The 25,737-nt window shown below is 40.6% G+C and overlaps 1 protein-coding gene across 1 annotated transcript in view; it reads right to left on the reverse strand.

Moving 5' to 3' along the window:
• Positions 1-25,737, reverse strand: part of LOC124283084 (cytochrome b5 reductase 4-like) — a 108,693-nt gene that overhangs the window by 15,694 nt on the left and 67,262 nt on the right. The window contains exons 4-6 of the mRNA XM_046719113.1: positions 16,855-16,939; positions 7,285-7,335; positions 2,700-2,751 (exon numbers count right to left, since the gene is read on the reverse strand). Of these exons, the coding sequence (XP_046575069.1) occupies positions 2,700-2,751; positions 7,285-7,335; positions 16,855-16,939 (188 nt within the window). The remainder of the gene's footprint in view (positions 1-2,699; positions 2,752-7,284; positions 7,336-16,854; positions 16,940-25,737) is intronic.

Here is a 25,737-nt window from a genome sequence, read left to right on the forward strand (position 1 = left end):
TCAAATTGCTTGAATACCAGTCAGTTCTGGGCCCCGTTTCTCAAAGCAGTCGTAACCCTAAGACGATCGTAACTCCCATACTTTAACATAGACTTACGACAGGTGAAGCACTATGATCGCTTTGAGGAATGAGGCCCTGGACTAGGAACCAGTCTGAAACTGTTAATGCCCGGCTGTACTGACCTCAGCACTATCCTTGTATATCTGGTTCTAGGCCGCCTGGCATGTGGAACGTGAGATTCAGTCATTAAGCATGGATTACGCCACTAATCTGTCTAATCTACAAGCCCAAGACACAGCCATGTAGATCATGGCCACTGACAGGAATAGATCATTGAGGACACCAAGGAATATCTTCTACAAGTAAAACTGTAAAAATCTGGATGGTTTCTGTTGGAACAACAATGAATATACTGGAGCCACAAGAGATCTTTAGGAAAGGCATAAGTTTGGCTTAGGTTTTAGAAAGTTATAATATTGAATTGATCACTGGACTTGTACGTAAAACAGCACATTGTAAAAAATTGTTTGGAAAATCAAAGAAAATCATTGTATGATTTGAAGCAGTGACTGGACAAATATTCTATCTCTGATGAAAATCCAAGGCTCCTGTATATGTTGAATTATTGCTTATTAAAAATATTTGAAAAAAAAATATATTGTATAAAACATGAGTATTTACTGAAATAATACGAAAACATTATCCAAAAACAAAACAACATGAAAGAGCAAATACAAATATGGCAAGCAGTGATGATTGGATGCTAAGGGAACAGTGTCACCTCGGTCACCACCAAATGTATTTAGTTACTGCTGACATGAAGCAAATGTTGCTGGGAATCCTCACAGGGCTGTGCCATGCATTATATCTGATGCCAACACAAAGTGCCATCAAGACATTGAATTCTTTATGCGTTACACTCAGGAAATGAATCCCACATTTGTCTTGAGTTCAATATGCTGCCATGGCAACATCCCCAAAATTTGCCATGCTTCTGAATAGTGAAGGCACATGCCTTTGTGATTTACAAAGTTTCATAAAGTAATAATCAACAGGTTGCAAGTTATGTTTTGAAAACTCACTCTACCCTCAAGGTCCTGCAAAGTCATAAGACAACAACAACCACCACTACCCCACACCACCCCCTCAAAAAAAAAAGATATCCTAATTACATATTACAAAGGGAAACACATATCTGATGTGGACACTGACAGAGACACAGACTCGTTCCAAATCCACCACTAGCTTTCTTTGCATTACACTTACATTGCCATAAAGTGTGTTTTATGAAAAGCTTTTCTTACAATTGAAGTCATATATAAAATATATCTGCAATACAAACTTTTAAAGTGTTTGACATTACCAATTTCCTAACAGAGCAAGAAATATTTTGAAACTGATTATATCTTAGGATGTTAAAAAATATTTGATATCTGTTTCAATTACTTAAAAACTGGCATCGATACTCTGATAGTGTAAACGTAACACTAATGGAATATGTCAGTAAATGTGTACTTGTGGACAGTGGGGTATGTGTATCATTATAACAGAATGAATCAGTAAATCTTCATTTGTTACGACAGTTCCGCAACTTTCATACACCGCCAAGGGGAGGTAACCAAGTGGTTCCAGCAACATGTCCCAGGACCACCATAGTGAGAGTGAGTGAGTTGGGTTTTATGCCGCTTTTTTAGCAATATTATAGCAATATCACAGCAGGGGACACCAGAAATGGGCTTCACACATTGTACCCACCTGGGGATTCGAACCCGGGTCTTCGGTGGGACGAGCGAACGCTTTAACCACTAGGCAACCTCACCGCCCCACCATAAGGAGTAGCCAAGTGCTCCTCACACCTGCTACCATATCCAACAGCATGTTATGTCACGTGATACGTGACAGCCAGTCTGATCAACAGGTTCGTGTGAAAAAACCTTTATTAAATCACCTTTGCATATGATGAGATATTTTTAAGGGAGCTAATAGTCGCTGTGCGACACATCAAAATGCCTAAATATATTGAGATATATTCATCAAGTCATTCACTAAATGTCGCAAACTATACTTTCCTTGGGGTGTCAATGTCCTCGTGTGGAACAAACACTTACAAAATCTTTCTGGTATTTTCATAATATGAGTGACTGAATGAGTGGGTATTGTTTAACGCCACTCCATGCTGCCAAAACCTGGCTTTACATACTGTACAATAGTAAGGAATTCCACTCTGGTGGTCAAGTTTGTCAGTCAGTCAGTCAGTCATGAGTTGTTTATAATTTATGTTCATTCATTCATTCATGAGTTGTTTATAATTTCTGTTCTTAGTTCAGTAATATGATGCTGTCTCCGCTAATGCTGGAGGCAATCCTGAAGAAAAACACAGAATCCACACTTATGACAACTCTAAAACCAATGGGCACTGAGGACCATCAAAAGTAAGAATCTCTGGTTTGAATCCATATAAAAACGGCCAGCTGATGCCACTCATGACAACTGTATCACCATCATTTAACAGTATATAAACAAGTAATAAATAAAAAAGTCTTGCAAAATGACTTTCATGGTATAACATTATTCAGTAAACAAATATCAATGCAGATTTTCACAAAACTTGTCTAGCATTTGAGGAAAAAAATTAGAGAAGAGAAATTGATGGATTTAGGACAGATTTCCTTTACTATATGTGTCCAATCTGACTCACCTCGGGGGCTGAGGTCCTGAAGGTGGCTTGAGGTTTAATGGGGTAATGGATCCTGAAACAGAAAAAACATATAACATATGCATTTGGAATTATGGCTTTTTCCTTGATGTACTTTTTAAATATTGTTTAGTTGGTTTTAGCTCATGGTTTGATCTTAAAATATGTAAAAGGCAAAACACAAGTTAAGCTTCTACTGATGGAAGTCCAGCAGGATATAGAACAAATGTCATATTGAGATAAAACCACAAGATCAGGTGACTCATACGTTAAAAAGTATTTCATCTGCAAACAAGTCTTTCTCATTTGCTTACAATTTCGATAAGATCAGGGTTTTTTATCATGCAGCCTGTGAGATCAAAGGACCACAGTGACTTTTTATCATGTGCTTAATGCCAGAGTGCAGTTTGTGGACAGCCTGCCTACCTTGATTGTACGGGTAAAGAAAACAGATTAAATATGGCATCTAATTCCATAGGGATTTCTCATCAATATTCAAGCTCAAATCAAAAAAGTTAGAAATGGGTGTACATGCTGTTTTCTTTCATCTAGCAACGAACTCAACTCGACAAGTAGATTTAATTAGCGAAGGCTGTGAGAGAGACTTATCACCACCACACACCCTCTATTGATTGATCCACATGCTCTTGACAGCAGCTACTCCAGCTGCATCGTAGCAGGGCACCTGCAATGGACATTTGTCCCAACACTGGCACTACACAGGTCACAGCGTAGCAGGGCACCTGCAATAGGCCTCTGTCCCAACACTGGCAATACACAGGTCACAGGATAGCAGGGCACCTGCAATAGGCCTCTGTCCCAACACTGGCACTACACAGGTCACAGCATAGCAGGGCACCTGCAGTGGACCTCTGTCCCAACACTGACACTACACAGGTCACAGCATAGCAGGGCACCTGCAATGGGCCTCTGTCCCAACACTGACACTACACAGGTGCATAGCAGGGCACCTGCAATGGACCTCTGTCCCAACACTGGCACTACACAGGTCACAGGCAGCAGGGCACCTGCAATAGGCCTGTCCCAACACTGGCACTACACAGGTCACAGGCATAGCAGGGCACCTGCAATGGGCCTCTGTCCCAACACTGGTACTACACAGGTCACAGCATAGCAGGGCACCTGCAATAGGCCTCTGTCCCAACACTGACACTACACAGGTCACAGCATAGCAGGGCACCTGCAATGGGCCTCTGTCCCAACACTGGTCACAGCGTAGCAGGGCACCTGCAATGGGCCTCTGTCCCAACACTGACACTACACAGGTCACAGCATAGCAGGGCACCTGCAATGGACCTCTGTACCAACACTGGCACTACACAGGTCACAGCATAGCAGGGCACCTGCAGTGGACCTCTGTCCCAACACTGACACTACACAGGTCACAGCATAGCAGGGCACCTGCAATAGGCCTCTGTCCAAACACTGACACTACAAAGGTCACAGCATAGCAGGGCACCTGCAATGGACCTTTGTACCAACACTGACAATACACAGGTCACATCATAGCAGGACACCTGCAGTGGACCTCTGTCCCAACACTGGCACTACACAGGTCACATCATAGCAGGGCACCTGCAGTGGACCTCTGTCCCAACACTGGCACTACACAGGTCACAGCATAGCAGGGCACCTGCAATAGGCCTCTGTCCCAACACTGACACTATGCAGGTCACAGCATAGCAGGGCACCTGCAGTGGACCTCTGTCCCAACACTGACACTACACAGGTCACAGCATGGCAGGGCACCTGCAATGGGTCTCTGTCCCAACACTGATACTACACAGGTCACATGGTAGCAGGGCACCTGCAATAGGCCTCTGTCCCAACACTGACACTATGCAGGTCACAGCATAGCAGGGCACCTGCAGTGGACCTCTGTCCCAACACTGGCACTACACAGGTCACAGCGTAGCAGGGCACCTGCAATGGGCCTCTGTCCTAACACTGACACTACACAGGTCACAGCGTAGCAGGGCACCTGCAGTGGACCTCTGTCCCAACACTGGCACTGCATCAGCTACAGCATAGCGTGACACTTGCAGGAGACCTCTCTTTCAACCCAGGAACTACACCCACAACAGTTAAACAGGGCACCTGCAGCACAACGCTGTCTCAAGACAGGTGCTATAGAACCAACAGCATACCACTGCACCTGCAGTTGACCTGTGTCTTAACACAGGCACTGCATCAGCCACAGCATAGCATGACCTCTGCCTCCTCCTCTTTACTCACTTACATCCCCACACACACCAGTAAACACAAATGACAGAACACCGGTTGAGACGACCTCAGACCATTACATTTGATAGTTTACACAGGAAAACGCAACACATCAGCTGTATCCCAACAAGGACACTAGCTAGCAGTGGTCCTCCTCTTCTCCAGACTGCCAATCCTCCTTTTAGCTGCATGCATCAGTAAGCACAAATGACCGAGCAGAGATGATTAGAGAGAGTTATTGTCTTACAATGGATGTAAGGACAATTAGATACATTTGTAATCTAGCACATCTGAAACTGCTGTAGGCAGTCCAGATGTCCAATTGGTTGGATACTCAGCTCTCATTGATTACCATTAGGTTTTGTCTGGTAACTCAAATTACCAAGCTTCAAAGGCTGATGACTCATTAGGTCATTAGATGAGGCAATTACTGGAGTTGAATATAGTCGGATTTTCAAATAAGATCACACTCGGTTGAAGGAACAGCACAAAGCTATGTCATAACTAAGACTGTGTGAAGTGAGTGAATTAGTAGTGAGTGAGTGAATAGTGAGTGAGTGAGCGAGTGAGTGAGTGAGTGGGTGAGTGGGTGAGTGGGTGGGTGAGTGGGTGTGAGTGAGTATTTACGCTGCCAATAACAATATTCCAGCAATATCACAGCAGGGGACACCAGAAATGGTGTTAACACGTTGCACCCATGCCGGTAATCAAGTACAGGTCTTCTGCTGGACAAGTGAACACTTTGACCGTCAGGCTAAAACTTCACCACCTCATCACTTTAAGATCAATGCATAGAAAGATGCCTTCTTCCTGTATAGATGAATCATGTATTTCCAAACATATCACTCAGACATTTACAGATATTAGACTTCTATCATAACAAAAAGGAAAAGTGACATCAGAAGAACACTTTATTACACTTATTTTGGAATTAATGTCAATACGAAAAGTGCTATTTAATTTTGCATTAATTCTTGTATTCCAAACTAGTAGTGGTTAATTTTTTACAGCACTCAATGCAGATGGTAGCCACTTTGCAAACCACATACGCCCACTTAATGATGAAGTGTCCATTAATTGTGAGAGCTTTAATAATGGCAATCGTTTCAGAAGCATAATGGCAACACAGGGTCATTGTTTCCAAGGACTGTTGAGCTACTGCTCTCTGACAGGTGCTGACAATATGCTTATTTCATTAATTTCACCACAAATGCTTCAATAACATAGCCCACAGTGATAATAGTTCACTGCATCATCCATTTTCTTCATCATTTTCCAACCTTGCCTACTAATACAGGTGATGGCACAGATTCTGCTTTCAGATGCCACAATCCCTGTGCGGATTTGCACCCCTTAGGCAAACAAGGATCCAATGAAATTTGAGTTTCTAGTCCAAGTTCACCCTGATTAAGTTTCCAGGTTTGACAGCACTAACCTGGGCATGATGGTCTCCCAATGGTATTAAACATTTGAAACCTGCATCATTTCAGGCTATTGTCCTACACTGACCTGACAAATCTTGGTATAACGTGAATACTGTCATACATAAAGTAACAAAACCTTTTCCACACTCATAAGACATCTCTGGTAAAAGAAGACTTGATTGAACAATTCTGACTGTATCATGATGATGTGTTTATGAATAATCATCAAATAATGATGATAATAGGAGTAAAAGGAAGGTTAAACTCACTCACTCACTCACTCACCAACACACTCACACACCAACACACTCACTCACCAACACACCCACTTGCATATCAGTTACATAGCCCAAGTTCCTTGGTATTGGGCCCTATTTTTTTAAAATGTAACCTTGGCTCAGACAATAAGATCTAAGAGTCATCAACACTGAAGGACATGATTAGTACGGAGCAGATTGCTTATGGATGAACTGCCATTCTACTGAAATATGTAAACATTGTTAACACAACTTACAAAAACTGAAACAGAAAAAGTGAATCTGAGGTGAACAGTACTTCAGTTATAAAAAAATGCATGTACACATATCTATATCTTGCTAGCCTCCATACACAAGGTGCAAGCTCAAAAAGCAAAATTATCACCCTGTTTATTGGATCAACGTGCATTCGATTTTCATTTTCAGTTACATCACAGCATCTCTGCTGTAGGTGTGCCTAAGATGAGAGGGAATACCTAGAAGGTCTTGCCACAGATTGAGTTTTGGTCACAGTGAAGATAAATCTAAAACAGTTAAGCTGTCACATAGTTACACAAATAGGTTTTCTAAAAGCATGTTAAGCTAAATGTTCTGAGTCTTCACTCAAGATACAAATTCATCCATCAGCTGATGGTGTGGAGGGTTGGTGCAGGACAAACTCACCATTAGGGCTGAGTGTGTTGGACCTGGTGCTGCCACGGGATGTCGCACTTCCTGAAACACAATAAACACAGTCTCAGTGGCCATTTTCTCCATCGCCATTCTAAACGTCAAAATCAAATTAAACACCAAACTGGGTTAAGTGACTTTTATGCAGCTCTTAGTACAGCACATGGCTGTGTGTACCGAATATTCCAGCTTTAACATGGACGCCTGAATCTGGCAGACACCAGTAGATGACAGCATGTAACAGCATGACACACTTTGTAAACGACTGGCAGATCCCACTCCCAGCCCCACCCCATCCCCGGGTTCAACATTAACATACCACATTCATCGTAATAAGCATCAGAGGCACTTACAAAACTGACACTAAGGCTGCATCAACTTTCCCATAATGGATACAAGGCAAATATATATCCCTTCTTATTGCTGTATTTTCTATAAAGTATCTGTAATATACACATGACAACATTTAGTGTTATGTAATGTTTTGGGCTTAGAACAACAACTTTCTCCCAGAGGCATTTAGAAGTTGAAGTTTTATGTAAGGGCAAGATATATGGATGAACGACTTCTTTATTACCATGAAGAGTGACGTTTTTGTGTTGAGCAGAGAAGCCCATTAAGTTTACATTGCAATAGATCTAAGGTAAATCAGGTCCAACAGTAAATGTTCAACCATGTATTTTATACTTACATAAAACATATAAAGACAAGTGTTTGCCACTAACATGGCAATGTTCCCTGCTGCAAATAAGGTCAAGGTCACCCTGAAATGACTGGTGACTGCATAATCACCCAATGTAGGCTCTCTACATAATTGACATTGGATGTAACGTTTTATGAGACATCATGCTTACATAAGTTTGAAAAGTGGTCAATGTCTCATGGTGACCTTGGAGATAAGGTCAAGGTCACCCAAATCAATTGGTGTCTGCATAATCCCCCAATGTAGGCTGTCACCAAATTTGAAGACATTGGGTACAACAGTGCATGAGATATCGCATTAACAAGAGTTTGAAAAGTGGTCAGAGTGTCGAGGTGACTTTGAAAACAAGGTCAAGGTCACTCAAATCGACTCTTGTCTGCGTAATCCCCCAGTGTAGGCTGTCACCAAATTTGAAGACATTTGTACAACAGTTCATGATATATCGTGTTAACAAGAATCAGGACATAAAGACTGATTACAGCTAGGGACAATTACTGAAGGACTGGTCTAGAAGTTGGTAAGGACTGCTATTGGAGATGCGGAAAATACAGCAAATCTGCATAGTCTGTGACTATTGAGGAAAACAACTGCTACTTCCTTGACATCCCATGAGACAGTCTAGTCTGTTGGGTCCAGCATGGATACTGGGAACCTCTTCTACAGTCAGGTCAAGAAAGGATACTGGGGACCTCTTCTACCCTTGACTCACCATGAGACAGTCTAATCTACCAGTCTAGCATTGACACTGGAGACATCTTCTAACTTTGTCTTCCCTCGGGGCAGTCGTGTCTGACAGGTCTAGCATGGACCCTGGAGACATCTTCCACCCTTGACTCACCATGAGACAATCCAGTCAGTCAGGTCTAGCACAGACCCTGTAGGACCTCTTCCTTACCCTTGACTCCCTATGAGACAATCCAGTCAGTCAGGTCTAGCACAGATACTATAGGACCTCTTTTACCCTTGACTCCTATGAGACAATCCAGTCAGTCAGGTCTAGCACAGATACTATAGGACCTCTTTTACCCTTGACTCACCATGAGACAATCCAGTCAGTCAGGTCTAGCACAGATACTATAGGACCTCTTTTACCCTTGACTCACCATGAGACAATCCAGTCAGTCAGGTCTAGCACAGATACTATAGGACCTCTTTTACCCTTGACTCCCTATGAGACAATCCAGTCAGTCAGGTCTAGCACAGATACTATAGGACCTCTTTTACCCTTGACTCCCCATGAGACAATCCAGTCAGTCAGGTCTAGCACAGATACTATAGGAATCCAGTCAGTCTCTTTACTATACCCTTTTTACTTGACCATGAGACAATCCAGTCAGTCAGTCAGGTCTAGCACAGATACAATCCAGTATAGGACCTCTTTTACCCTTGACTCACCATGAGACAATCCAGTCAGTCAGGTCTAGCACAGATACTATAGGACCTCTTTTACCCTTGACTCACCATGAGACAATCCAGTCAGTCAGGTCTAGCACAGATACTATAGGACCTCTTTTACCCTTGACTCACTATGAGACAATCCAGTCAGTCAGGTCTAGCACAGATACTATAGGACCTCTTTTACCCTTGACTCACCATGAGACAATCCAGTCAGTCTGGTCTAGCATGGACCCTGGAGACATCTTCCACCCTTGACTCACCATGAGACAATCCAGTCAGTCAGGTCTAGCATGGACCCTGGAGACATCTTCCACCCTTGACTCACCATGAGACAATCCAGTCAGTCAGGTCTAGCACAGATACTATAGGACCTCTTTTACCCTTGACTCCCTATGTGACAATCCAGTCAGTCAGGTCTAGCATGGACCTTGGAGACATCTTACACCCTTGACTCACCATGAGACAATCCAGTCAGTCAGGTCTAGCACAGATACTATAGGACTTTCACCCTTGACTCACCATGAGACAATCCAGTCAGTCAGGTCTAGCACAGATACTATAGGACCTCTTTTACCCTTGACTCCCTATGAGACAATCCAGTCAGTCAGGTCTAGCACAGATACTATAGGACCTCTTCCACCCTTGACTCACCATGAGACAATCCAGTCAGTCAGGTCTAGCACAGATACTATAGGACCTCTTTTACCCTTGACTCCCTATGAGACAATCCAGTCAGTCAGGTCTAGCATGGACCCTGGAGACATCTTCTACACCTTGTCACAGGGACAATACCAGAACACCAATCACCAACATGTCAGTCAGTTCAAGATGTTGGAAGACACTGTTAATATTACAAGTGACAAGTTAGATTCAAGCTAACATTTGCAGTAACCCCTATCTGATTTGCATTTCTTCATAACACTAAACAAAATATCACACGTTCCCCAAACATGTTCTAAATTAAATAATTCCTCAAGTCAATATTGTGCCTGACACCCATTGCTGGGGCAGACCACTCCCAAGGGAAACATTTCGGTAGTCATTGACACATACAGTATAACAGTCTCTCCCTGTAGTCTTGGATCACTCAACAGAGTTCATTTTAATCTACAGATTCACATAAAATGTTTGCTGAGGCAGCAATTTCTCCTTGCAAACACTTTGGATTGCTATGAACCCCTCTGTGGAAGCGCACAGGCTGAAGAAGAGAGAAGTATTGATTTGAGTTCACGGAATATAAAGACTTCTAAGGAGACCCGTCTTCTCCACTTATAATGGGTTAACTGGAACGTCAGCGTACAAGAGTTAAGCAACTCTGATATTCAACACGCCAATAAATAGTCGTGGCTATAATAGCTAGCTGCTTGGAGATATGGTCATGGGCATAAAATATTATCCTCAATCTCCAGTTATTACGCTTTTGATGCCATTAATATGATTAAAGGGTATTGATAGAAGCTTGCTAATGAACGAGGGTAAACAAAGAGCGTTTCAGAGCTACTGACAACAACAGCTAATACAAAATATTGAAGTTTATTAACTATGTTCATATGGATCTACCATCATGTGTTCGAAATGGGAATGAAATATTCCTTGTCATAAGTGTCTGTAAGAGTGAATGGCGTCCATATGAGTGGACATCATAAGGGGTGTAATTACCATCAAACTATCAATTCATCACAAATGTCCATGGTCTCAGGTCAATACATCATGCGTCACTATCGATTGACGTATTGAAATGAAACAATATTGTTAATCATAATCAATATTGTAACTTTTTTGTTCATTTTTATCCAAAATACACATTGATTGACCCTCATTGGCATTCCTGACATCCAGAGCAACCTGTTCTGTTCACAAAAGGCACCATTACGGGTCTGTTGGTCAGGCTTGGTTGCTTGGTAGGTGTGTTGTCAAACTTGGTGTGTTGTCAAATCATGGATCATGCTCATAATATCAATCACTGGATTGTCTGTTCCATGTCTGGTTACAGTGAGTGAGTGAGTGAGTGAGCAGTATCTTTTTTTGCCGCTTTTAGCAATATTCCAGCAACATCACAGCGGGCACACTAAAAATGGGCTTCATAAATTGTACCCATGTGGGGACTCGAACCCGGGCCTTCGTCGCAACAAGTGAACGCTTCAACCACTCGGCTACCCCAACGCCCCTCATGTTACAGAAATAATTCCCTGTGGTGCAGACAATCCAGTGATTGATATTGCTAGCACAGATCCAAAGATGTGAGTATCATGACATGTTAACACCCAGTCTCTGCTGCATTTGATGGAGATTACAGTGAGTATGGTCTTATGCTATGAGCAATATTCCAGCAATATGACAGCGAGTGTACCCAGAAATGGCTTCACCCAATGTACCCTTATGGGGAATCGAACCCAGGTCTTCTGCTTGACCAGCAAACATTTTAAGAACTAGGCTACTCCACCACCCAGAGATTCGAGACTGCTAGCAACTGAAGCAATATGACAGTTAGACTAACAACCAGTCTCTGAAATGAACATATTTTACAGAAAAAAAGCTCAAAGTGAAAAAAATAAAATATAATAAAAAGGAGCCCTGAGACTTTCTTCATTTTTCTGAAGCTGTGGAAATCTAGACTTGCCACAATTTCTAGACTTGCATGGGCTTTCTTGGATATATTTACTTCAGGGTCTGTATGACAGACTATATGACAGTGAGTGTACCCAGAAATGGCTCCACACATTGTCCCCATATGGGGAATCAAACCCAGGTCTTCTGCTTGACCAGCAAACATTTTAAAAACTAGGCTACTCCTCCACCCAGAGATTCGAGACTGCTAGCAACTGAAGACATTACTCACTTTCCACTAGGATCATAAATATTGTCAATCTGCATTTTGGAAACACAACACGGTATGACATAAATGAATTCAGGCGCATGTCAGTCCCAGCTGTATTCTGCGTCAATTCTCCTGTCAATTATGTAAATTCTGCATCCAGTTATAGATAATTCTGCACCACATTCTGCAAACGTTTAAGGTTTCATTAACAAACTGACAATCAGGTAAACACATAAAAAACACCTACTTTATTTTCACAAATGTGTTTTATATATCTCAATAAGTGATCTCTGACAGTATCCTTCTCAGTTGGATCGATAACAATAATGCCCGGTTTGCAAAACATTGTTATCCTCCATCCTCGAAGAAGCTACAAGGCATCTGGCTGTGCTCCATAGCTCTAAGTATTTCCTATTTGTGCTCCAGTTTTACATGTGGTAGGCCTTTTTCTGAGAGACCTATCCATGGCAAGCTTAGAATACTGAAGTGAATTTGCAATCACTAGAGTAAACATACATGACTGCACTTCTGAAAATCAATAACACAAAAGTCGACTTCACTTCAAAATGAAATCAGGATATTGATTTCATTTTACAATTTCTAAGAACATAAAATGCTTAAAAAATCATCTGTTATTTTTTCCTTATTTCCATGTAACACAAACAAATCAGATAGTTATTTGGAATGATTTGATTAATAAAATCACAGTTATCACTGTTCCTTTCAGTCTTACAAGTTGTACATGTTTATACTCAAAAGGAAACTTCTGCAGTGTATGAGATATATTCTGAGGCAGAAAAATACAAAATTCTGCGGGAGTTCAACAGAAAATGTGATTTTTTGCAAGAGAGGTACCTTTCTGCATAATAATCTGCTAATCTGCAACTATGGAATCACAGCAGGGAATCATCCCAAACGTGTCCAAACCTATTTTTTTTAAAAATAGGATTGGTTGGTTGGTTGGTTTGTTGTTGAACGCCGCACTCAGCAGTATTCCAACTATATGATAGCGGTCTATCAATAATTAAGTCTAGACCAGACATTCCAGTGATCAACAGCATGAGCATTGATCTACGTAATTGGGATGTGATTACATGTGTCAACTAAGTCAGTGAGCATGACCACCTAATCCCATTAATCGCCTCTTATATTTTTAAACAGGAAGGACACAAATAGGAGGTATTTGTCCATTGTGCTTCAGCAATCATATAAATGTTTTGAAAATAACAAATAGTGTTAGTGAAGGGAGGGGACAAACCAGAGGTTGAGCTCAAGAAGGAAACAAACTGGAGCTAAACAAATAATCCAAGGCGTCAGATATTCAGCCAGATCAGACATTATATACCAAACCCAAACCTTTGAGGCATTGATGCCAAGTCTCTCAGCATCATGTTTAGTAATTATTTATGTTACTAGTATTACATGGACCAATATTTTTTAGCATACACCAAAATAAATTTCACTCGACTCAGACTTAGGACAAGTGTCAGAAACATCTAATAAGCCCTGACCCGTGAAGGTCCGGGTTGGAATGAACCTTCAGTAACCCATGTTTTTCGTAAGAGGCCACTAATGGGATCGAGTGGTCATGCTCCCTGGCTTGGATGACACATATGTCATCAATTGCGCAGATCGATGCTCATGTTGTTGATCACTGGATTATCTGGTCCAGACTCGATTATTTACAGACTGCCGCCATATAGCTGGAATATTGCTGAGTGCAGTGTAAAAGTAAACTAAATGCACTCACTCACTCTAATAAGCCCTTTGTGGTGTTATTATATGCACCAATAGTATTTAGCTTAAGCCAAAATGAATTTCACTAGACTAGGTTTAGGACAGGTGGCTAATGTCAGAAACATCTAACAACCCCTTTTTGGTGTTATTATATGGACCAATATATTTACCTTAGGCCAAATGTTATGACCTTTACTGGACTCAGGCTAAGGACAAGTGGCTCAAGTCAGAAACATCTAACCCCTTTAACATTTTGTGCTGGCTCTCCTGGAAGTATAGAATACTGGAGCCAATCTGCCTTTTCTTCCGGACAAGACTACACTGATGCTCAATAAGCAGTGCCCCTTCCTTCAGGATAGAAAACAAATGAAGTTTTTCTTCAATTTGCAAATAAATGGGATAACAATAATTCTGACCACCTAACTCCTTGTCTGTAATGGTGTAACAGAGGGAGACATACTCTAGCTAGTTTATACCAGAGATGGGTCTGTCTGCCTAAATCAACTGTCTAAGACAGATAATTTCCTGATTCCACATATCTCTCTACACCAGTGTATTGGAATCCCTGTCTCAACATAAAAGCGTATCAGTTATGGAACGTGTTAAATGGATCGTGCAAAGGAATATTTTCATCAATAATCCCCTATGATGGGAACACCAGCATGATGCTCAAGATTGGCAACCAGTTTGAATCAGCAGGGGAGCAATTCAAAAGTTTGATATCCAATAAAAGACTTAATTCATTAGGTTTTGGGTTTGAAGAGTAGGCTTGGTTTGTGGAAATTAACTATTTTACCTGAAGAACGAACCTTCATGAGAATTTACATTTGGACACAGTAATTAAAAGTTCTAATTGTCACACATATACCGTGGGAATGAATACCATGACTTGAATAGGAAACGTGAGGTCTAATAAACAGACCAATCAAATTCTGAGTTTGAATCGTACCCTTGAAACTGGCCATAAGAAGGAACAAAAATGGCTTGCTTGCATGTCTCTGTCTGTCTGTCTCTCTCTTGCTGTCTGTCTCTCTCTCTCATGCACTATCTACTTCTTTCTCTCTCTTGCTCTCTCTCATGCTCTATTTCTTTCTTTCTTTCTCTCTTTTATCTTTCTCTCTCATGCACTATCTACTTCTTTCTCTCTTGCTCTCTCATGCGCTATTTCTTTCTTTCTTTCTCTTATCTCTCTCATGCATTATCTTTCTCTTGCTCTCTCACTTATCTTATGCTCTATTTACTTCTTTCTCTCTTTTTCTTCCTCACTCAATTTTATAGCATTCTCATTTTGCACATGCTGAACTAACTTAAAGAAAATCTTCCTCAAATAAAAAACCCAATTGGTAGCCTTGTTGCTGTTTTAAACAGGTTCATGGACATCTCTTGTGATTTTTAGAAACTCCTTGCTTCAGTAATACAATTTAGCTGGCCATCATTTTCATTTTATAAACCTTCTTCAACCTGAGCATGAGACAACTGACACAGCAGTAGCCAACTCCTGCCATTCAAGGGTGATCCTGTCATTGCATTGCTATCTCAGTCTCTGTTCATAAACACGCAGAAAGGCAGTAAGTAAACACCATGGCACCAACTTCAAACTTGGCCAGATGTCAAGAATGTGAAGAGTCCTACTAGAAACTCCTGTATTTTAAAGAAGATACACAACTTAACGGTAGAGCTAAGTTTGTTGTATGGGCTGTGAGAGTGCTCCTTCTTCAAGGGTAAATATGGCAATAAGATGAATTCAAGCGACAAGTGTCCAAAAACTAACAAACATATCCTTACGAGGGTGAAGGGGTGATTGCTGTCGTACACCACAATGTTGTCAAATAAGCCACGCAGTACTCCAGGAGACTGTCTACATTTACATGGTTCTCTACAGCAGTGTCCTGGAATCACTGTCTACATTTCCAGACTGTGACGTAAGACTCTAGCATGGAGTTGCAGAAAATTCTGTTTGATTTCATAAACTCAGGTAATGCATGTCAATATGGCAGAAATCTACTTAAAATAAAATACCAATCGCCAAGTTTGGGTAGGTTAAACTAAAATGTCATCATCCCCAACTGAATAAACACCCAAAATCTCAAACACTTCGGTCAGTCCAATGTAGTTATATTACACATAATTGCCTTCTTCATCTCAGGTAGATGTAAAGTATTATTGATGACAGATCTTGAGTCAAACGGCTCCTTTGATCATCCTTAACAGTGCTTTGTAGACCATTTGACATAATTCAATGACATCACTAACCTTTGGCCACTGAAGCTGGTTAACTGTACTATTTACACAGAAAAACTCTGTTTACTGCTTTTCCAAAGTGAAAATAGTAGAATAATTATTTTGGAATATGAATGATATGTTACTGGAGAGTCTGTTAATTTCAAATACATCAAAAGTAGTCATATTATAAGTTTAAACCCTTCTGCAAGCATCAAAGTTTTGGACTTTTATCAACTTTATTAATCACTACAAACGATGTGTGATGATCGGTCCACCATAAGTCGTGATGGGTACTGGCTAGACTAAGGCTTAGTCTCTGAATATATATAATTTTGATAGTAACAAACAAGCCCATTTATATTGAAAAGGAGCCCTAGGGAGACCAGAGATTCAGACCTGAGGAAATCTAGACTTGCTTTATTTAGGGCTTGGCAGTAGGGAAATTAATGTGGTTCAGGGACTGTGAGACAGACTAGGTACTGGCCTGACTTCCAGGCAATAATGGGTCTAAATAATTGTGACATGCTCCACAACATAGTGCATTCTTTCATCAGTGATTTCCAATGAACCCAAATGATATGGTCTACAATCAACCCATACATGCAACTCCCCCATACATTTCTACCAACTTTCTAGGTTCAGTTGTTTATTTCTGAATTTCTGAATTTCTTTATAGCCTACTCACCTCGCCTTGACGTGGGTGGCACTACTTTGAGGCGTCCCACAAAACACTTCTCCAACATGGATTCTGCATTCACCCATTTATGCACCTGAAACAAATCATATTGGCATTAACATTCTGCATTTGCATTCTACTGATTGGCAAAGAAATGGAGCGAGTGAGTGGGCTTTATCATCACTTTGATCACTGTTTTAGTACCATCGCAGCATGTGAACTTTACATCTGAGAAAAGTGATGCGGATCTTGAGAACCAGGCACCAAAAATATTGCCCCGAAAAGCAAGACCCAAACGTGGGCAAATCTGAAACTAGCAAACATAGGATCCCAACATGCCTAAGGGACACAACTCTGCACAGCTCTGTGCAGTAATGTAGACAGCTGTGACATGTATGAACTCTGTGTAATTGATATGGAAAAGATAAAGATGAATGACAGATTGAAATCTCCAAGCATGGTTGACAAAGGAGTTTGTCAGTCAGTTTTACACCATTTAGGACAGTTTTAGAGGGAAAAAGATGCGGGTAATAGTGCAGAAAATACAGTACATATTCTACCAATGAATGAGGTTTGACATAATGTTGCTTTAACCAGGTGACTCTTCCAATCCACAAATACACATCTATTAGTCAAACGGTAATATGAGACATTCTGGTCATCAGGCCACATAAAGAGTTCCTTTGCTCATTATGCTAACCATCATATTCCATCATACTGGACAAACTAGAGACTGTCAGTTGATATGCTAATACTAATGACACTTACTCTTATCAAAGGACTATATATATACCTGATCAATAATACCAGAAATATTGGTAGACAGTATAATTATACACACAATATAGGAAGATATTAACACAAAGGATGCTTTTCATGTTGCATCTGCAAAGTGGAGGGTGTTTACATCCACTAATTCTAAGTTATATCATGTAAAGCCAATGGCCTCACAGTGTGTGTGCATGTGTCTTCTCTGTGTCTTCTGTGTGTCTCTGTCTGTCTGTCTGTCTGTCTGTCTCTCTCTCTCTCTCTCTCTGTCTTCTGTCTGTCTGTCTGTGTCTCTGTCTGTCTGTGTCTCTCTCTCTCTCTGTGCGTAAAACCATACTGAGTGCACGCTGCTGCTCTGTGATCACTAAGGGACAGTTCATAATTTATGGCTGAGGGTGGTGTGTGTGTGTGGGGGGATTTTAAGGATGGGCACCCATTTTGTTCAGGGGGGCACAATTTTGTACACATGTACTAGGGAGGTCAGCAATTTTGTACATAAACATATTAAAAATCATGCTTACAAATTATGGGAAGGGGGTGGGGGCGGTCATTGATTTTATACATGACATGGGGGGTTACATGACTCTCCATAAAAATCATCATCACCCCCCTAGCCATATATTATTAGACTGTGTATTGTTATATGCAGTGGAATGCCGTTACTCCTGACTTCAAGATGATCACTTTAGGTACAACTATACAGAACAAAATAAGTTAAGGATCATGATTACAGCTATCCCAAGCATGTACATAACATGAAATAAAGGCATAACTCCTATTTCGTTTATTGTGCCCATTCAAAACTAAGATAAATAATGTGAAATGGGTGCTCTCACAGTACAGGCAAAAAGCAGATCCTCACGAGCATGGTAAGCGGGAGCTGGATGAGTAACAAATGAGCCATGTCCTGCGTATATTCACCAATGTTACTCTAAACAGTTATTAATGCATGAAAAGGTCTAGATTTAGTCCAATTAAATTAAATATATGAAAATCATTGCATTATGTGTTTTCAGATTTGGGATGGCAGTGCTTACTCGCACTAAAACAATGTGTGTTTCATCATGCAAACATTGTAAATACTGAGCTGATGGCATTGCTTTATGATAAAGTTGTTTTTCACAAGTTAGTACGATATTCTGCTGTTTGTATGATTAATAAAAAAAAACCAGAATGTTCCTTAAGCATCTAAAAATCCATAATACAGGGATATGTACAAAGAACAACATGAATAACCAGAGCACCACAGAGGATTTGTTGATGAGCATATTTTGATGAACTTTTTTTTTATGGGAGCCACAGATTACCTAGCGGTCTAATCGAAACCACAGTATTCCAAAGAGCATAATTGCAAGGGGTGACTATTTTTGGTTAAATTAACTTTTTATTTGGAATTGCATTTTCTTAGGTAAGTAAAAATTCTGGTACTTGTTGGAGTCCCATCCCTTATTCGATCAGATTAATATCTGTGGAAGGCTTGATGACTGAGTGGGTTAGATCCCTGACTCAGTGAGTTGGTAATTTGGTGCCTTACTCTCAGAGAGTGGTTTCAAATCCAGCTTGGGACTCACACCCAAAAAGTACTAGAATTCTGCTTTACTGAGAAAATGTAATTTTATTATAACACAAGCAGTTGTCACTAAGGGGACATAATCCACCACCCCAAATTATCAAATCAAACTTAAAAAGTAATGAAAGTGAAGGTCGTAGTTTAAGATAAAGTTAAATGTCAACAAAAACATCACCAGCCAACCTCTCTAGATATCTTGCTCTGTAGCTGTTCAAACACACAAATATTTTCCAGACACTCTTTGACCTTGACATGAATGTCATGGTGTATGAAAAATGCAAAAATAGTAATAAAGAAATTTCCTATAAAAAAAACATTCAAGAGAAGCCCTGAAAGTCTATGAAGAAAATCCTGTGAGCCATTCTTGAGATATCTTGCTGACAATCTTAACATGCTGAAATCTTCGAAGTGTCATCGTGACCTTGAAAATTACATGAAGGTCACCAAAATCGACTGGGCCCTGCGCCTTCCCTATATGAAGCTTGGTGTCAAATATGAAGAAAACCAGTCAACGGTTCTTGAGATATCTCGCTGACAAGGGTAAAGTCCCCTTGTGACCTTGAAATGAAGGTCAAGGTCACCAAAGCCGACTGGGACCCTTCGCATACTGTGATGAACCTAGGTACCAAGCATGAAACGAATCTAGTTAACGGTTCTTAAGATATTCCAATTTGTATGTACATACGTATGGACGGAGCCTAATACTATATCCCCCGCTTCACGTTTAAATTATTATTATTATTATTATTATTATTTCAGGGGGAAATAATACATTTGAATATATTCTAAAAGGTAAAAATGTATATTTATGAAGGGCAGATTGAATAGTTTCATGAAAATACCATAAACCAATCCAGCAAATCTCTCATTCCTAATGCACAGATGACATTTTCTTATAAGATTATCTAACTATCATTTCCTAGTCTATCACACAAATATTTAAGTTCTTAGGATAAGTAATAAATGCATATGCATCGTTTAAATAGATATAAGTCCAACATGTGATTAACTGGTTACCTGAGTTACTCTATTTCCTCACATAACCTTTCACAGAAAGTCAGGCAGCTGTCACTGAGATGAATGTGTTTATGCCTTGTTGTCGTGGAAACAAGTCCCATTGTGGCCTGTTTATTCATCCCTAATTGGTGATGTGGATAGGTGTATGATTGCCAAGATCGGTAGTGGAATGGATGGTTATGTGACAAATTAAATCAAGTTTCCAGGAGCAGCTGTGAAGATGATGTAGTTTTACAGGCATTGACAGCAGGGTAGCAGTGGTCAACAAAACAATTAATTGTTTCATAGGATATTATGTCCATCATATCTTCTTCAAAATTCGGATTTGTCTCTGGACTAAGCAGGACTGACATGTTGCAGCATCAATTTCCGACCAGAGCAAAGGTTCTAATAGTACCAGTCTGACTGTCGTAGTTTTTACAGTGAACCTCTTAAGCTCTTAAATTATATACAGATTTCGACGGGTGTAGACAAGCTGAAGGCCAATTCTACCCTAGATTTTTATGGGTTTAAACAAACATGGATTGCTGAAAACCAATTCTACCCTAGATTTTCATGGGTTTAGACAAGCATGGGTTGCTGAACACCAACTCTAACCCAGATTTTTATGAAAGTAGACAAGCATGGGTTGCTGAACACCAACTCTAACCCAGATTTTTATGAAAGTAGACAAGCATGGGTTGCTGAACACCAACTCTAACCAAGATATTTATGAAAGTAGACAAGCATGGGTTGCTGAACACCAACTTAACCCAGATTTTTATGAAAGTAGACAAGCATGGGTTGCTGAACACCAACTCTAACCCAGATTTTTATGAAAGTAGACAAGCATGGGTTGCTGAACACCAACTCTAACCCAGATTTTTATGGGTAGATTTTTACGGGTTTAGACAAGCATGGGTTGCTGAAGACTAATTCTAACCAAGATTTTTATGAAAGTAGACAAGCATGGGTTGCTGAACACCAACTCTAACCCAGATTTTTATGGGTAGATTTTTACGGGTTTAGACAAGCATGGGTTGCTGAAGACTAATTCTAACCAAGATTTTTATGAAAGTAGACAAGCATGGGTTGCTGAACACCAACTCTAACCCAGATTTTTATAAAAGTAGACAAGCATGGGTTGCTGAACACCAACTCTAACCCAGATTTTTATGAAAGTAGACAAGCATGGGTTGCTGAACACCAACTCTAACCCAGATTTTTATGAAAGTAGACAAGCATGGGTTGCTGAACACCAACTCTAACCCAGATTTTTATGAAAGTAAGCATGGGTTGCTGAACACCAACTCTAACCCAGATTTTATGGGTAGATTTTAGAGACAAGCATGGGTTGCTGAACAATTCTAACCCAGATTTTTATGAGTGTAGACAAGCATGGGTTGCTGAACACCAACTCTAACCCAGATTTTATGGGTAGATTTTTACCGGTTTAGACAAGCATGGGTTGCTAACCACCAACCAAGATTTTTATGAAAGTAGACAAGCATGGGTTGCTGAACACCAATTCTAACCCAGATTTTTATGAGACAAGTAGACAAGCATGGGTTGCTGAACACCAACTCTAACCTTTTCAGATTTTATATGAGTGTAGACAAGCATGGGTTGCAGTGAACAAAACCATTAATTGTTTCCCATCAACTCAATTTCCGACAGAGGGTTCTAATAGCCAGTCTGAACTCTAACCCAGATTTTGTATGAGTGTAGACAAACATGGATTGCTGAAAACATGGGTTGCTGAACACCAACTCTAACCCAGATTTTTATGAAAGTAGACAAGCATGGGTTGCTGAACACCAACTCTAACCCAGATTTTTATGAAAGTAGACAAGCATGGGTTGCTGAACACCAACTCTAACCCAGATTTTTATGAGGTAGATTTTGCTGAACACCAACTCTAACCCAGATTTTTATGAGTGTTAGACAAGCATGGGTTGCTGAAGACTAATTCTAACCAAGATTTTTATGAAAGTAGACAAGCATGGGTTGCTGAACATCAACTCTAACCCAGATTTTTATGGGTAGATTTTTACGGGTTTAGACAAGCATGGGTTGCTGAAGACCAATTCTAACCAAGATTTTTATGAAAGTAGACAAGCATGGGTTGCTGAACACCAATTCTAACCCAGATTTTTATGAGTGTAGACAAGCATGCTGAACACCAGTTCTAACCCAGATTATTATGGGTCAAATATAACAGTAATACTCTTTTGTGAAAATATCAATGGTCTTTCACCCTGCCAGGTTTAGACACTTTTCAGATTGATATAAATGCTATGTTTGACTGAATTTTAACCATTGTCTCAAGCTCTGGAAAACTAAACATAGTCACTAAGGAACTAGAGCTATAAAGTGACTGAGATGACAATCAGATGATCTACCAAGTTTCATTCAAGTTCATTGCATACAACAGTGTACTGACTGACTGACTGAGTTTGGTTTTACGCCGCTTTTAGCAATATTCCAGCAATATAACGGCGGGGACACCAGAAATGGGCTTCACTCATTGTACCCATGTGGGGATTCGAACCCGGGTCTTCGGCGTGACGAGCCAACGCTTTAACCACTAGGCTACCCCACCGCCCGTGTACTGAACAGACAGTGTCAATCCAAGGTAATGATTACCCTTGTTAAAGAGACCACCTCCGTAGTGTAGTGGTTAGAATGTCCGACCGGAGAGCGGAAGGTCACGGGTTCAATCCTCGACCGCGTCATACCAAAAGACGTTAAAATATGGTACTTGTTGGTCCCTGCCTGGCGCTTGGCCTTAATGGGTACAAGAAAGACTGGTCGGCTCGGAGTCAGTATGATGTGTCTGAGTGGGAAATTCATGCTTCACTGCGGCATCATCTCTGTGGGCTAGCACTATAAAACCAGCTTAAGTCTGGGCTAGTACAAACAGCCACATATACAATCACACGCATGCATGTCGTCATATGAGCGAAATATTCTCAAGCACGACGTTAAACCCAATTTCACCTCACCTCATCTTGTTAAGGAGACAACAGTCAATCCACGTAGATGAGTGAGTGAGTGAGTGAGGAGTGAGTGAGTGTGTGAGGAGTGAGTGAGTGAGTGAGTGAGTGAGAGTTTACAGGGAATCAAACCTGGGTCTTCATCATGTTGAGTGGACGCTTTAACCATTAAGCTACCCATGGCCCCCACTGAGATCAGACCACACTGTCAACTAACTTTTTTTTAACAACAAGCATATGTCACTCAGACTTCTTCGAACCTTGAATCACCAGTGTCTGGTTGTGGGGATTTGATAGGCCCTAGAATCCCTCCAGGGTGTACCTGTACAGCCACTGATATATCACAGCATGTTTCCTGAAGCTGGGAGGTATATATGGGCAGTAATTGCCAGAGCGACATCACTATAGGATCAAAGGTACTGCCGTGTTAGCATTGTGGGTAGAACATACAGAGTGAAATCAACCTCCCTGCTGTACCTTTCATCTTCCTTGGACCCATGGACCTGGGAGGCTAGACACAGACTACACAGCCCACAGCATCTATGTTGTAACAATATCCACAAACAGAATGGTATGATGTGCGTTATAAAAACAGACACAAAGGCATTCTGGTTCTTCATCAAAAATGGCTCTAACATTCAGCCTGACCCTAAAGTATGTACTGTATCATATATTCCGTTTTAATTTTTTTTCCATTTTGCACTTTTTGATACAACCTTGTCACAAAGCATGGGATCAGCATTGCCATTTCTGATATTTCTATTAGGATTGTGCCTGGCTTAGAAGCCTTGGAATGACATTCTGTACAGATATGAACTGGGTAGAGGACAGGAAATTATGCTGAAATTTTAAACCTAACAAACCCATGCTGTATCGTAAGAGGCAAATAACGTGATCGGGTGGTCAGGATCACTGACTTGGTTGACACTTGTCATCGTATCCCAACTGTGTAGATCAATGCTCATGATGTTGATCTCTGGATTGTCCAGACTCGATTATTTACAGACCGCTGCCATATAGCTGGAATATTGCTGAGGGCAGATTTAACATCAAGCAAACCCTCTGAAGGCTGTGGCTTGTTGATGTTACCATGCTTGACTAGCGTGATCCTCTATCAAAGAAAGTGAATGATACAGGTTCATTTGGTGCAAAGATATTGCTCACTGAATTTTTCAGCTGAAGCGTGAACAGATATTTTTATTTAGCATGTGGTATTATGCGGCTAGTATTCATACTGGGTTAACGAAAAAGCAGAATAGCTTCACCTGTCAATCTAGTGACAGCATTAACTGATGGCAGATTAGTTTAGGGAGGTGGGATTAAAACCCCAGTGAAAGTATTTCAGTAAAATCACAGTGGATCAGCTCGATGTTGGAAGTACTCTTTCTTCTCCCACTCTATTTCTCACACTTCACTCTTATTGATAACATTTGAGGCAGTGATTAGTGATAGCTTTTTGGTTGCATTACATGCATGAAAAATAAATATGAAAACAGAGGAAATGGAAATGTTGCTTGGTCTTCCATGAAGTATGCGACTTCAAATCCTGTTGGCATCGATTTAAGTTACTGTTTGCAGACTAAAAGGTCTATTACTGACCAATGACTGAACACTATCAGCATCAAGACTCCCTTGGAACCCTTGACCAGCAAATTCTGGCAGGGAGTGATGCAGCTGTGTCACGCCTTCATGAAGTCTTCTCATCTCAGTGCAAAATAGGTTCTACCAGAAGCACTCGTAAAATCTCCAAAACAATCTCCCTCATCATCATCATTATATGTAATCCCATACCTTTGAAATAGAACAAAGGGAGTTATTATTAATATCTTGATGTTGAGCCTCAGATAGCTCATTCAATGGAGATGATTAATTAAAATGCTGATGGATGGAGCAATGGTTTATATTTTTAGGGAGATAGCTTGAAAATTTCTATTACAATTCAAGAGTGAGTGAGTAAATATTGCTTAACTCATGCATTAGAAATCAGACCAGGACAAACTAACCAGTGGTTGACAGCATGAGCAGAGATTTGTGTATTGTAAATGTAAATGTTTAACACGTAAATCCTTCATTAAGTCAGCTCTTATAACAGCTGAGTGAGTGAGTGAGTTTAGGTTTACGCTGCACTCAGCAATATCCCAGCTATATGGTGGCAGGCTGTAAATAATCAAGTCTGGAGACCAGACAATCCAGTGATTAACACCATGAGCATCGATCTGCGCAATTGGGAACCAATAACTTCTGTCAACCAAGTCAGAGAGCCTGACCACCCGATCCCATTAGTCGCCTCTTACGACAAGCATGGGTTACTGAAGGTCCATCCTAACCTGAACCTTCACGGGTCTATAACAGCTGAAGGTGATGGGGACCATTTATATCCAGAATAAATCCGAGACTAGTTTCACTGAATGAATTAGTAGAGAATCAACCTGATGTTTCTGAACTGAGAATCAGTTTCAGTAATCTGTACATCCCGTACAACCTCATACCTGAATATAACAATTGCTGAATGTCACACAAACAAATCAAACAGCCCCTTTGTGAAAACACTGTAGTTTCACA

The sequence above is a fragment of the Haliotis rubra genome, unplaced genomic scaffold (assembly GCF_003918875.1).
Source record: "Haliotis rubra isolate DU_JTF1 unplaced genomic scaffold, ASM391887v1 Scf109, whole genome shotgun sequence".
NCBI lineage: Eukaryota > Metazoa > Mollusca > Gastropoda > Lepetellida > Haliotidae > Haliotis > Haliotis rubra.